The sequence below is a fragment of the Lithobates pipiens genome, unplaced genomic scaffold (genome assembly GCF_037356315.1).
Source record: "Lithobates pipiens isolate NorthernLeopardFrog02 unplaced genomic scaffold, aLitPip1_a1.2 Scaffold_28, whole genome shotgun sequence".
NCBI classification, from domain to species: Eukaryota; Metazoa; Chordata; class Amphibia; order Anura; family Ranidae; genus Lithobates; species Lithobates pipiens.
This window is the reverse complement of record NW_027507789.1, coordinates 15436926-15450796: the sequence shown is the minus strand read 5'-3', so window position 1 is coordinate 15450796 and position 13871 is coordinate 15436926. Positions and strand designations below refer to the sequence as shown.

The 13871-nt window shown below is 46.9% G+C and overlaps 1 protein-coding gene across 4 annotated transcripts in view; it reads right to left on the bottom strand.

Moving 5' to 3' along the window:
• The window catches only part of AATK (apoptosis associated tyrosine kinase), a 79257-nt gene that overhangs the window by 15521 nt on the left and 49865 nt on the right, over window positions 1-13871 (bottom strand). For all 4 annotated transcript variants that reach the window (XR_013263460.1, XM_077458731.1, XM_077458730.1 and 1 more), the window contains 2 exons: window positions 12563-12668; window positions 9906-10130 (listed from right to left, as the gene is read on the bottom strand). Coding sequence is in view for 3 of the 4 variants with exons in the window: in XM_077458731.1 (XP_077314857.1) it covers window positions 9906-10130; window positions 12563-12668 (331 nt within the window). In the remaining variant the exon portion in view is untranslated. The remainder of the gene's footprint in view (window positions 1-9905; window positions 10131-12562; window positions 12669-13871) is intronic.

Here is a 13871-nt window from a genome sequence, read left to right as displayed (position 1 = left end):
TGTCAGAGTCTGAACAACTAATTCTTGACAAAGGTTTGAAGTTTGTACCCCCAGCTAGACTAAATAAATTCCAAACTTATATGGATGTACATAAGTTTGTGAGGAAGATAAATATTAAAAGATATATGATGGGATCATCCAACACACATAATCTTAATACATCAAATAATGTAGTTCCACAGGTTGTTCATTCAGGCTTGGCTAATGCCTCACTTTTTAACCCTCCTGGCACTCTCCCTGCTGCATTACGTGTCTTTAGAGATGTTGTCTTAAGAGACCTGGATGCACTAGAAGTGAAGAGATGCAAAATGAAAAAAGTATTGCAGGAAGGTTTGGACTCACTTTGTGAGAGTAAAGATCTTGTCATTAGGCCTGCTGACAAGGGTGGTGCTATTGTGGTGCTGGATCGGGTGGATTATGAGGCAGAAATTTATAGAATTTTGGGTGATACCAATACTTATATTAAACTACCCTCTGATCCAAAACTTACCTACATTAAGGAATTGCAAAAATTGGTTAAGGTAGGGCAGGTAGCTGGTTTTTTGAACCACAAAGAGAGCCATTTCCTGATCCCTAGAGCTCCACGTACACCGATCCTGTACTACTTACCTAAAATACATAAGAATCCTGTCTGCCCCCCGGGAAGACCTATCATTAGTGGTATTGATTCCATCACTTCCCGGGTGGGCAGATATATCGATTCATATCTGCAGCCTTTGGTCCAAATGACTCCCTCTTATGTTAAAGATACGAGACATGTCATCAACCTTTTAGAAAACCTGTCTGCTGGTCCTGATACATGGATGGTCACGGCAGATGTGGCCTCCCTGTATACGAGTATTCCGCATAACTTAGGCTTTGCTGCAGTCCATTCCTATTTAGATAGAGACCCTAGGCTCTCTACCCAGCAGGTAGCTTTCCTTATGTCTCTCCTGGAGTTCGCTGCTTCCCATAACTATTTTTGGTTTGGGAGCCAGTTCTATAGACAAACTATGGGCGTAGCTATGGGGGCTAAATATGCCCCTAGCTTGGCCAATCTCTTCATGGCCAAGTGGGAGGAGGATGTCATCTATGCCCACAATATACCTCAGATTGGATTGTGGGCTAGGTATATAGATGACATCCTCCTCCTTTGGAATGGCCAGGAGAGTGAGTTGAGGAACTTTTTAGAGTCCTTGAATAACAACGAAAGGGGCATAAGTCTCAGTTACGAGTTGAGTCAGGTAAAAATTAATTTTCTGGACTTGAATATTTCAGTGGTAGAGGATCGTTTTGTCACTTCGACATTCTTTAAAGACACAGATAGGAATTCATTCATTCCTATCGACAGCTGTCACCACATCCCCTGGCTTAGAGCAGTCCCCAAAAGTCAATATATTAGACTCAGACGAAATTGCTCCAGAATAGAGGAATTTCATGTACAGGCCGAAATACTTACTTCCAGATTTTTGGAAAAGGGATACCAACAAGATTTTTTGATTAAAACCCTTAATGAAGTGACCAACATTAATCGTGATGACCTGTTAGTTGAAAGGGGTCCACGTATAAATGATTTTCATGGAAAAGTCCCTTTTATAACTACTTATTCTCTTCAACAGAAGAGTATAAAAAAACTTATAAATAAACATTGGCACATTGTTAGTAGTGATGCCACTTTAAAAAATGTGATAAGTGAGAAACCTCAAGTGGTATTTAGAGGTGCTCCGTCATTACGTAATCGTATAGCACCCAATGTTGTTGACCCTCCCGTTAGGAGTAGGGTTTTTTTTGACCAACTCACTGGATTTTACAAATGCGGAAAGTGTAGGGTCTGTTCTCTGAACTCCTGCAATCAGAGACGGACCACCACTTTTCGGAGTATGGCCACTGGATTAGATCATATCATCAAACCATGTATTACATGTGTCACCACGGGAGTGGTCTACATGTTGCAATGCCCTTGTGGGCTGCAATATGTGGGACGCACAAAACGCCCCCTACAGGTCAGACTTAATGAACACATAACTAACATTATTATTGGTTTCCCAAATCATTCTGTGTCTAAGCACTACTTGAGATTTCACAACAAAGACCCTTCCAAGACCCTTTTTTTAGGGATTGACAAATATAAGCCTCATTGGCGGGGCAGCTCTTTAGTGAGGGAAATTTCAAAACTCGAGATGTCTTGGGTCCATCGTCTCAAAACTTATATCCCCTTTGGACTTAATATTGACACCGATGTCAATGCCTTCATTGACAATTCCTGATTTATTTTCTTTTCCATTCCCAATATTATGGTTGAGAACCTTATGTAAGACACATATATATTTTTTATGTATTATGTATGTCAAATTTATTCTTTATATGTACCATGATAGCTTTTGCGGCTTTGCCAGTTCTGAGATGTTGGACTGGGCTATGATATCTAGATATGGGATATTTTCATTATATTTGTTTTTGTACAGATTTTATGCATTACATATTTTAATTTTTTGATTTTTATCTTTATTCCTTATTTTTTATTTTTTTATTTTTTTATTTTTTATTTTTTATTTTTTATCATATTTGATTATATCCCTTTCATTTCGGATTTGTGGTTTTTCGTTCGTATTGATAAAACCCTCGTCGGTCATTATATAGCCTACAGACCCTCTGATCAATGTGTTTTTTTGGCTATTTATATATATGTAGTGACCATTGATGTATAGGGGATAGACATGTTAGATATGTCGAATGCGGTTTAATATGTTTTTTTTTTTTTGCACCGATCCCCTTACATGATTTAATGTTACTTATCCCACTATTTGGCCAATTCCCCTTTATTTTTAAGATTTCTTCTGTTTTTATATATTGGGATGTTGTGCGGTGCCGGCGCAATATTTACTTTGCACCCGGCGGCGCACTAACACTCACGAGCCAGCATTTAATGTCATTTTCAAAATGCGCAAGCCTTTTTTATTCACTTGATTTTTATTTTACATATTTTTTGAATATCTGCTGCATCTGCATGATGTTCATCAAGTCAGCGATCTACAGTATATCGTAGTCCTTTTAGATCACCAGCAGGGGACAGATCGCATCGTTAGGGCTATTTGCCATTATTCAATATGGCGTGCCAGTACCCAGCCCTGCATCTCAGAATGAGGCTTGGTACGCTGTAGTATCTTTATAAGGTGGAGCGTCACTGCGCTGCCCGTTCCCCATTGACAACGTCAGGTATGACGAAACGCGTCTGGGAGGGCACGCAGTGACGCCACCACGCTGTTCGAGAGGAGGACGGGCTCTTGTTTTACCGGCCGGTTTTTTTACTGTTTATACAAAGCTGTATTTTACTCATCCACATGTAAGTGTGCTACCTTTTTCTTTAATAAATTGTTCAAACGATATCATGCCATGTTAGCCCCTTTCTTTTTCGGGAATTACTGAGCTCCACGAAGCATATTAATACCTGGAGGGCATTATTGGGAGATGGAGATTTGACTCACCAAAAAGGAGGATATCTTTTGATGGGACTCATCGATTATACACACATGCCCAAATTGCTTATTCTCTGGTAAGCACATTCATTGTAAGGTGACGGGCACTTTTTTGAGCTTTTGGATCGTTTCTAATCACCGCGGTGTCACAAACGCTTATTTGGATCCACATAGGAACTTCTTTTGAATGGACTTTTATTTATGTTTTTTACTTTACACATTGCTGTGTTCTTTATGCACTTAAGCTGTTTTTCCATTGTCATAAGTATTTAAGGTTAATGCCTATTTATTTTGTTATTACTTTTTGACATTCTTTATTGTAGGGTTGGCGCAGTTTTTTGTTTCTGTATACTTGTTTTGTGTTGTATCACATCTATTGCTGCAGCCTGTTTCACATTTAGTACATTTGAGTTTGTTTTTTTCCCTAGCGCGGAATAATTTTTTCCATAAAAATATTAAACCAATAATAAAATCCATGCACTGTAGATGCATGTAAAGGTGTTAAAAAAAAAAAACGCACAATTTGTGGGTTTTGTGGCTGGATCCAACGCTGCAGATAACAATAATAATAAAGCTGTCCCATGACCGGACCCAATGCTGCAGATAATAATAAAGCTGTCCCATGACCGGACCCAATGCTGCAGATAATAATAATAAAGCTGTCCCATGACCGCACCCAATGCTGCAGATAACAATAATAAAGCTGTCCCATGACCGGACCCAATGCTGCATATAATAATAATAAAGCTGTCCCATGACCGGACCCAATGCTGCATATAATAATAATAATAAAGCTGTCCCATGACCGGACCTAACGCTGCAGATAATAATAATAAAGCTGTCCCATGACCGGACCCAATGCTGCATATAATAATAATAAAGCTGTCCCATGACCGGACCCAATGCTGCATATAATAATAATAATAAAGCTGTCCCATGACCGGACCTAACGCTGCAGATAACAATAATAATAAAGCTGTCCCATGACCGAACCCAATGCTGCAGATAACAATAATAAAGCTGTCCCATGACCGGACCCAATGCTGCAGATAATAATAATAAAGCTGTCCTATGGCCGGACCTAACGCTGCAGATAACAATAATAAAGCTGTCCCATGACTGGACCCAGTGCTGCATATAATAATAATAAAGCTGTCCCATGGCTGCAGGGCCGCCATCAGGGGGGGGGGGACAGCCCATACACATGTAAGGGGCCTGGGCATCCCGAGGGGCCCGGGCCTCAACCAACCAGTTGTTTCTGGGTGCCCAGCCTTCCACCTGTCCTGTGCTCCAATGAAAAGGAACAGATCCTGATGTAAGCAATGGGGTCTTCACAATACGCCCTCCTCCCGTTCCACTACCCCCCCAACTATTCTCTTCCACCTCTCTGCTCTCCTTACCCCACTCTACTCTTCCCTTCTAACTTTGGGGACCCTATTGAAAGAGAATAGGCTCTGGGTACCATGATGTAAGGAGGTTTCAAGGACCCTGATGTAAGGGGGGGGGGGGTGACTTTGGGGACCCTAATGATAGGGGGACTCTGGTGTAAGGGGGGATTCTAGAGTCCCTGATTTAAGGAGGGGAGACTCTGGAGCCCCTGATTTAAGGGGAGTCTCTGGGGACCCTGATTAAAAGAGAGGGGCTCTGGGGGACCCTGATTAAAGGAGAGGGGCTCTGGGGGACCCTGATTAAAGGAGAGGGGCTCTGGGGGACCCTGATTAAAGGAGAGGGGCTCTGGGGGGCCCTTATGTAAAGAATGAATAACTCTGGGGACACTGATGACAAAAGCGGGGGGGGGGAACTCTGAGGACCCTGACTAAAAGAGAGGGGCTCTGGGGGAGCCCTGATTAAAGGAGAGGGGCTCTCGGGGAACTTGATTAAAAGAGAGGGGCTCTGGGGGACCTTGATGTAAAGAATGAATAACTCAGGGGACCCTGAGGAAAAAAGTGGGGGGAACTCTGGGGACCCTGATGTAAGGGGAGACTCTGGGGACCCTGATTAAAGGAGAGGGGCTCGGGGGGAGCCCGATTAAAGGAGAGGGGCTCGGGGGGAGCCCGATTAAAGGAGAGGGGCTCGGGGGGAGCCCGATTAAAGGAGAGGGGCTCGGGGGGAGCCCTGATTAAAGGAGAGGGGCTCGGGGGGAGCCCTGATTAAAGGAGAGGGGCTCGGGGGGGAGCCCTGATTAAAGGAGAGGGGCTCGGGGGGAGCCCTGATTAAAAGAGGGGCTCAGGGGGACCCTGATGTAAAGAATGAATGACTCTGGGGACACTGATGACAAAAGGGGGGGGAACTCTGTTGATGTAAGGGGAGACTCTGGGGACCCCAATTAAAGGAGAGAGGTTTTGGGGAGCCCGATTAAAGGAGAGGGGCTCTGGGGGAGCCCAATTAAAGGAGAGGGGTTCTGGGGGAGCCCAATTAAAGGAAAGGAGCTCGGGGGAAACCAATGACAAAAAAGGGGGGGACTCTGGGGACCCTGATGTAAGGGGGGGGACACTGAGGACCCTAATGAAAGGGGTAAACTGTTGTAATGGGGTCAGACCCAGACCTAAAGCTTTGTAAGGGGCCCCACAATTTCTGACGGCTGCCTTGTATGGCTGGACCCAATGCTGCAGATAACAATAATAAAGCTGTCCATGCTGTGTAATGTGTAATAGGTCTCCTCCATGAAATGGATGTTAGGAAAGCCACCATGTGACGCGTGTCGGTGACGCTCGCCATCCCGCAGTGATGCATTCACGCCATGCGAGTTGCTGGTGAGTGTGTTTTCTACAAGCGTAAAAACCACAAAGGCAGCCGCGCCCAGCCCGAGTCTCCTCTCACTTCCTCACAGCAAACAAACATTCCGTCTGACTACACAGAGGACTCTCCAATTATTTGAGGAGGGTGAGAGGAAAGGCAATTCCTAAAGGGCGACTCCGTCTGTTCTCTCAGCTTTGGTTGGGAACTAGAATATATTGCAGCCTACCAATCGTATGTGGCGGCTGCATTTGTTTTATTTTTATTTTTTTAGGCTCTATTTTCACCTGGTGATCTGCCCAGTAACAAACCTCCTGCATTAGAGTGCCCCCCCCCGCCCCCACTCTGGAGGGAGGAGCATAGGGGGCAGCATTGTCAGTCTGGGGGAGGGGGGTATTAGATGGACTAGCAAATTTAGATACACTAACACGTTGAAACCAAACTCCAGATCACACTTTATAATCCGTTAGAGCAACAGTTTTCTTCCTTTTTGGGATAAAGATTTTACATCAATAAATAAAAGCCGATCATTGTAAGCACCCCCCGTCAGTGGTAAATGGTTTGTCTCATCCGTCTTCAGGGGTCTCAAACTGGCGGCCCCCTCCAGCTGTTGCAAAACTACAAGTCCCATGAGGCATTGCAAGGCTGACAGTTACAAGCATGACTCCCACAGGCAGAGGCATGATGTAGTTCTGCAACAGCTGGAGGGCCACCAGTTTGAGACCCCTGACTAACTGATACATTCTTCAGGACAGCTTTTTCTGTTGGAAAACAACAGACTTACTGGCAGGATCACCAGGTGAAAATAGAAGAAAGAAAACCGAAAAAAAAAAATGAAAACCGAATGCAGCCATCACATCTAATGCTTGCTAATCTGCATTATAAGAAATGTTTGCTTTTGGGTTGAATTCAGCTTTAATGCATTCAAAAACAAAGATGTTATGTCCATGTCTTTACCCCCATGAGTGTGGGCCATCTCACCACTAAATAAATGTATTTCTGTTTTACTTTAAACTTGTGATAATCAACCAGATGGATAACCGATCAGATAGATACACTACATGGCAAAAATAATGTGACCCCCCCCTCTTCAAATGATGGGGTTCGGGGGTCTCCAGTGAAGGGTCCTGGTAATCCTCCATCATACAAAGACATTGGAGACAATCGTGCCCCTCCAGCCTTGTGGTACAGTTTGGGGAAGACCCTTTCTGTTTCCCCATGAGCGCCCCCCCTTCCGGTACAAAGCATGACTGCCCCCCCCCCCCCCATACAAAACCAGCTCCATAAAGACATGGTGAGACCAGTTTGGTGTGGAGGAACTCCAATGTCCTGTGCAGAGTCCTGACCTAAACGCTACCTGACCTCATAAATTGGGTACAAATTCTCAGATATACCCAACAATCTTGTGCAAATGCCTCCTACAAGAGTGGAGGAATCAAGAATTTGGTTCCTCAACCTTACTGAACACCTTTGAGGTCAATTAGAATGAGCCAGGTCTTCTCAACCAACATCTCCATAATGACCTGTTTGGTGTGGAGGAACGCCAATGTCCTGTACAGAGCCCCGATCTCATCCCTACTGATCGCCCAACCTCAGAAAACGGGCGCAAATTCCCAGACACACTCCACAATCTTGTGGAAATCTCTCCCAGAAGAGTGGAGGAAATCAAACATTCTGACCTCATCCCTACTGAACACCTTTAGGGTGAATTGGAACACCGATGGTGAGCCAGGTCTTCTCATCCACCATCAGAACCTGACCTCACATACGGGCACAAATTCCCAACAAATTCCCAACAAATTCCCAACAAATTCCCAACAAATTCCCAACAAATTCCCAACAAATTCCCACAGACAGCCTCCAAAAACTTGAGGAAAGTCTTCCCAGAAGAGTGGAAGATGTTGTAGCCACAAAAAGGGTTTTAATTCTATATTAATGGCCATGGTTTTGGAATAGGTGTCCATCAAGCTCCTATAGGTGTGATGTGTGAAGGGACTCGAGTGTCCTGTACAGAGGCTTGACCTCATCCATACTTTTGCAAGACCTTTTGTGTCTTCTCATCCAATATCAGTACCTCCCCTTAAAGCGGGAGTCCGCCGGGACTCCGCGTGTTTTTTTTTTTTTTAAAAGCCAGCAGCTACAAATACTGCAGCTGCTGACTTTTAAAATAGTGACACTTACCTGTATAGCGCGCCCGCGATGTCGGCACCCGAAGCCGATCTCTCAATCGTCTCTCGGGTGCTGCCGCCGCCATCTTGGGTATGGGAATCAGGAAGTGGAGCCTTTCGGCTTCATTTCCCGGTTCCCTACTGCGCATGCGCGAGTTGCGCTGCGCAATGAGGATGGACCCGCTGCCTCTGGGATCTGTGCGTTTCCCAGCAGGCAGCGGGGGACTTTCGGAAAGGGGCGTAATCTACGCCCCTTTCCGCAGAGAGCTATCCAGGAAGTGGGTGCAGATACCTGTACTGTACAGGTACCTGCACCCCCCTCCCCCCTGAAAGGTGCCAATTGTGGCGCCGGAGGGGGGGGGGAGGTTCCGATGAGCGGAAGGTCCACTTTAGGGTGGACCTCCGCTTTAATCCTAAGGAACACTTTTGGCATGAAGTCTTCCCATTCCAAAGGTGTTCAGTAGGTGTGAAGTCATGGAGGAACGCATGTGTCCTGCACAGTCCTGACCTCATCTCTACTGATCACCTTTGGGATGAGTTAGAAGACATGAGCCAGGTCTTCTAATCCAACATCAGTACTTTAGGAACACTATTAAAGCGGAGGTCCACCCTAAAGTGGACCTTCCGCTCATTGGAACCCTCCCCCCCTCCGGCGCCACAATTGGCACCTTTCAGGGGGGAGGGGGGTGCAGGTACCTGTACAGTACAGGTATCTGCACCCACTTCCGGGATAGCTCTCTGCGGAAAGGGGCGTAGATTACGCCCCTTTCCGAAAGTCCCCCGCTGCCTGCTGGGAAACACACAGATCCCAGAGGCAGCGGGTCCATCCTCATTGCGCAGCGCGACTCGCGCATGTGCAGTAGGGAACCGGGAAATGAAGCCGAAGGGCTCCACTTCCTGATTCCCATACCCAAGATGGCGGCGGCAGCACCCGAGAGACGATCGAGAGATCGGCTTCGGATGCCGACATCGCGGGCGCGCTGGACAGGTAAGTGTCACTATTTTAAAAGTCAGCAGCTGCAGTATTTGTAGCTGCTGGCTTTAAAAAAACAAACAAAAAAAAAACGCGCACTCCCGGCGGACTCCCGCTTTAATCCTCCATCATACAAAGACATTGTAGACTATTGTGCTCTTCCGGCCTTGTGGTAGCAGTTTGGTGAGGACCCTTTTCTGTTCCAGCATGACTGTCCCGCTACCTCGGCCCCCAAAGTCCATGGTTTTCTAATGGGATGTTCAACAAACTTATACAGGTGTGATGGTTGGGTATCCAGTGTAGGTAGGTAGATGCAACATAGTAATCATATAGTAATAATGGCCTCCTAGGTCTCAGAGGTCTGCACACATGTTCATCCCTAAGTATAATCTATGAACCCCCAACGCTTTCAATACCATAGTGTCCTGCCAACTAGAATAATACACAATAACTTAGAATGGAAGAGCTGAAGGACCTACAGAGGAAGGTAAGTCATGGAAGGGTTATCCATCAGCTCTGTCTGCACTCATCCTACAATTGCTGATCTCCAGAAGATGTAAAGTTGTCTCTCACCTTCCAGTGGGCCCACGGCATTATCCGCCACCTGCGTTATGGAGAACCGGGACACGGCAGTTGGAGACACGCTGAACCTGGAGAGTTGAACGGGCAGCGCCGGCTTCTGGACGGGCTCAGGAGTTCTGTTCACTTCCTTGTTCAGCATCACTGGTGGGAGCGAGGTGACAAAAGAGCTTTTCACAGGTTTAACATGCAACTCGCCGTCCCATCCAAAGCTGCCATCTGTCAGGGGGAAAAAATATAGTGAGCTTGTGACCTGCCGCAAAACAGGTGATGATATGTACACAGGTATGACATGAGAAAGAACGATCGACTATAACATCTCACATTGGGGTCCAAATAGGCAAACATAGGCCTGAAGGCCCCCACACCTCCCTCCTCCTCACCAGGCACGGACAGTGCAGTGTAGGTTTTCACTGTCCAGGATTTGCCAGGAAGTGCAGAGTTAGTGCTAGGCTTTCTAGCCAATAGTGCCAGTACTAGGCTTTCTAGCCCACAGTGCCAGACTTTCTAGCCCACAATGCCAGTGCTAGGCTTTCTAGCCCACAGTGCCAGTGCTAGGCTTTCTAGCCCACAGTGCCAGTTCTAGACTTTCTAGCCCACAGTGCCAGTCACAGGGTTTCTACCTCTCAGTGCTAGGCTTTCTAGCCCACAGTGCCAGTTCTAGACTTTCTAGCCCACAGTGCCAGTCACAGGGTTTCTAGCTCTCAGTGCTAGGCTTTCTAGCCCACAGTGCCAGTCACAGGGTTTCTACCTCTCAGTGCTAGACTTTCTAGCCCACAGTGCCAGTCACAGGGTTTCTAGCTCTCAGTGCTAGGCTTTCTAGCCCACAGTGCCAGTGCTAGGCTTTCTAGCTCACAGCGCCAGTGCTAGGCTTTCTAGCCCACAGCGCCAGTGCTAGGCTTTCTAGCCCACAGTGCCAGTGCTAGGCTTTCTAGCCCACAGTGCCAGTTCTAGACTTTCTAGCCCACAGTGCCAGTTCTAGACTTTCTAGCCCACACTGCCAGTTCTAGACTTTCTAGCCCACACTGCCAGTTCTAGACTTTCTAGCCCACACTGCCAGTTCTAGACTTTCTAGCCCACACTGCCAGTTCTAGACTTTCTAGCCCACACTGCCAGTGCTAGGCATTCTAGCTCTCAGTGCCAGGCTTTCTAGCCCACAGCACCAGTTCTAGGCTTTCTAGCCCACAGCGCCAGTTCTAGGCTTTCTAGCCCACAGCGCCAGTGCTAGGCTTTCTAGCCCACAGCGCCAGTGCTAGGCTTTCTAGCCCACAGCGCCAGTGCTAGGCTTTCTAGCCCACAGCGCCAGTGCTAGGCTTTCTAGCCCACAGCGCCAGTGCTAGGCTTTCTAGCCCACAGCGCCAGTGCTAGGCTTTCTAGCCCACAGCGCCAGTGCTAGGCTTTCTAGCCCACAGCGCCAGTGCTAGGCTTTCTAGCCCACAGCGCCAGTGCTAGGCTTTCTAGCCCACAGCGCCAGTGCTAGGCTTTCTAGCCCACAGCGCCAGTGCTAGGCTTTCTAGCCCACAGAGCCAGTGCTAGGCTTTCTAGCCCACAGAGCCAGTGCTAGGCTTTCTAGCCCACAGAGCCAGTGCTAGGCTTTCTAGCCCACAGAGCCAGTGCTAGGCTTTCTAGCCCACAGAGCCAGTGCTAGGCTTTCTAGCCCACAGAGCCAGTGCTAGGCTTTCTAGCCCACAGAGCCAGTGCTAGGCTTTCTAGCCCACAGAGCCAGTGCTAGGCTTTCTAGCCCACAGAGCCAGTGCTAGGCTTTCTAGCCCACAGAGCCAGTGCCAGGCTTTCTATTCCACCCCACATAATTAATCATGGAAGAATCCTGAATTAAGTGTTTATTTATACAATAAGGGTTCAAAATAGAATTATCAGCTTAACCCCTTGGCGCCGCCCGTAAGCATATATGTGGCCTCTCAGTGGTCGGGCCCAGATGCAGAGCGGGTTGCTCATATGCGACCCTGTGTTTACAACTTACTGTGCCGAGAGCACGCTCCGTGCAGGGTAGCCGGAGGGATCAGTAAGCTTCCGATGTAAACTTGAGATCGCAGTGGCTACATGACCCAAATGCCCCCCTTCCGGCTTTTAGAACTCTTAAAGGTCCGGGGAGGCAGCTGGCGCAAAGAGGTTAAAAAAGATAAATACCATTTACAAAAAAAAAAAAAAAAAAAAAAATGTAAAGAGCCATAGACTGGACTGTCCCAGTCTAAGGGTTTAAGATTTTCCAGGACAAATTAATCAGATTTAAGGCTGAACTCCAGGCAGATATGAAAGACACAAATTATCACAGCTCTATAATCAATAATACATTGATAAAATGTAGAAGAGGAGCAGCATAAGGAGTCAACCAGTGGAGTGTTCATGTGCTAACAATCAGCATGCCGATAGGAAGAGAGAGCAGAGTGACAGAGAGATAAGCTCATCAGTCTGCTGCTTCTCCTTTTACGGTCCAGTCACAGGCTGGGGGAGGGATGGTTCATGTTAGACAGGTTTTTGCTGTGTTTCAGAGCTGTGTAAATCCCTGGACTGGATAGATAGGAATAGAAACCTTCTGGCAGCTAAAGCAACTCTCCCTTATGTGTTTCATCCAGGTTTTTAGTGGTTTGCCTGGAGTTCAGGTTAAATGATCTGCATTGCCCATGCTTTACCTAAGAGGTGGTTGGAGGACTCCTTATAGGTTATCTGCTGGACCTCCTGCAGCACAGATGGCAGTTCTGGGACCTCCTGATCTTCCCCATCCAGTGTTGGACTCTCCTAAAACCCACAAAAAGACAAGTCTGAAAAAAAGGCTTCCACTGCAATGTAATACATTATACAAATCTATCACCAGTTAAAGGGACTTTCCGCAAGATCCAATTCTGAATGACTGCGACCACCCCACACTAAGCCCCACCAGTCGGCGGGACAACCTGTCACCGCATTTCCGGCATCATTAGCCACAATGGAAACAGGGCGAGAGCAGCTGACCCCTGGGGGGTCCAAACAGGGCACAGGCTAGCAGGGGAAGATGTCCCAAAACCTCTCGCTGAACGTAGAGAATCCCTTTCACCTCCCACTCATCACTGCCTGCATTGTGGATGAAAATAAGAATTCTGGGACAAGAAATCCTAAAATTCTGCAAGGAAATTAAAAACTGATGAACTGCTAAAAGCGCAACACCTAAAAAAAAAAAAAAAAAAAAAGAAGTACATGAGTTACTTTGCACATTTGTTAGGCAAAGGGTAGCTCATTGAAAGGAATGAGCTGCCCTTCATGTGTACATGACGCCCTCTATTGCAGTGTCCCCCTTTGTGAATGATTTATAAATATAAAATGCTGTAAAAACCAAATTTAAGAGCTGAGATTGCGATCACATGACCAACCAGCTCTCTCTCCTCCCCTCCAGACTGACATCAGCAGGGGAATCTCAGCCCCGCCCACTGCATCTCTCAGAGGAGGAAAGGAGAAAGCTGGCCAGTCATGTGATCATAATCTCGGCAATGAAATTGGGTATTTGCAGCATTTATTTTTATAGATCACACACAGAGGGGGACACAACAATAGGAGGCAGTGCTGATGTTGTATACAGGTTAGAGTGGCTTAAAGCGGAGTTCCGCCCATTTAAAAGTCAGCAGCTACAAAAAGTGTAGCTGATGACTTTTAATAAATCAGACACCGGTCCCACGGTCCAGCAATGTGGGCATAACGGGCATACAAAGCCCTGCTCCTCTCCCCCTCCTCTCCGCAGCGCGTTCTAATTGTTGGCACCCGGCTGTGGCTTTACAACCGGAGGAGCACTGCATGCTGTGAATGGCCGGGCAATCTTGTGGGACCTGTGACGTGTCCCAGAAGATTGCAGGGAGGGAGGGGGGAGAGGTGATCTTCCTTTCGGCGCCACGGGAGGAAGTGGGAGCTGGGTGCCTCTAAAAACAGGGTACCCGCTCCCCCCCCCCCCCAAAAAAAAAAAAAATGATATGC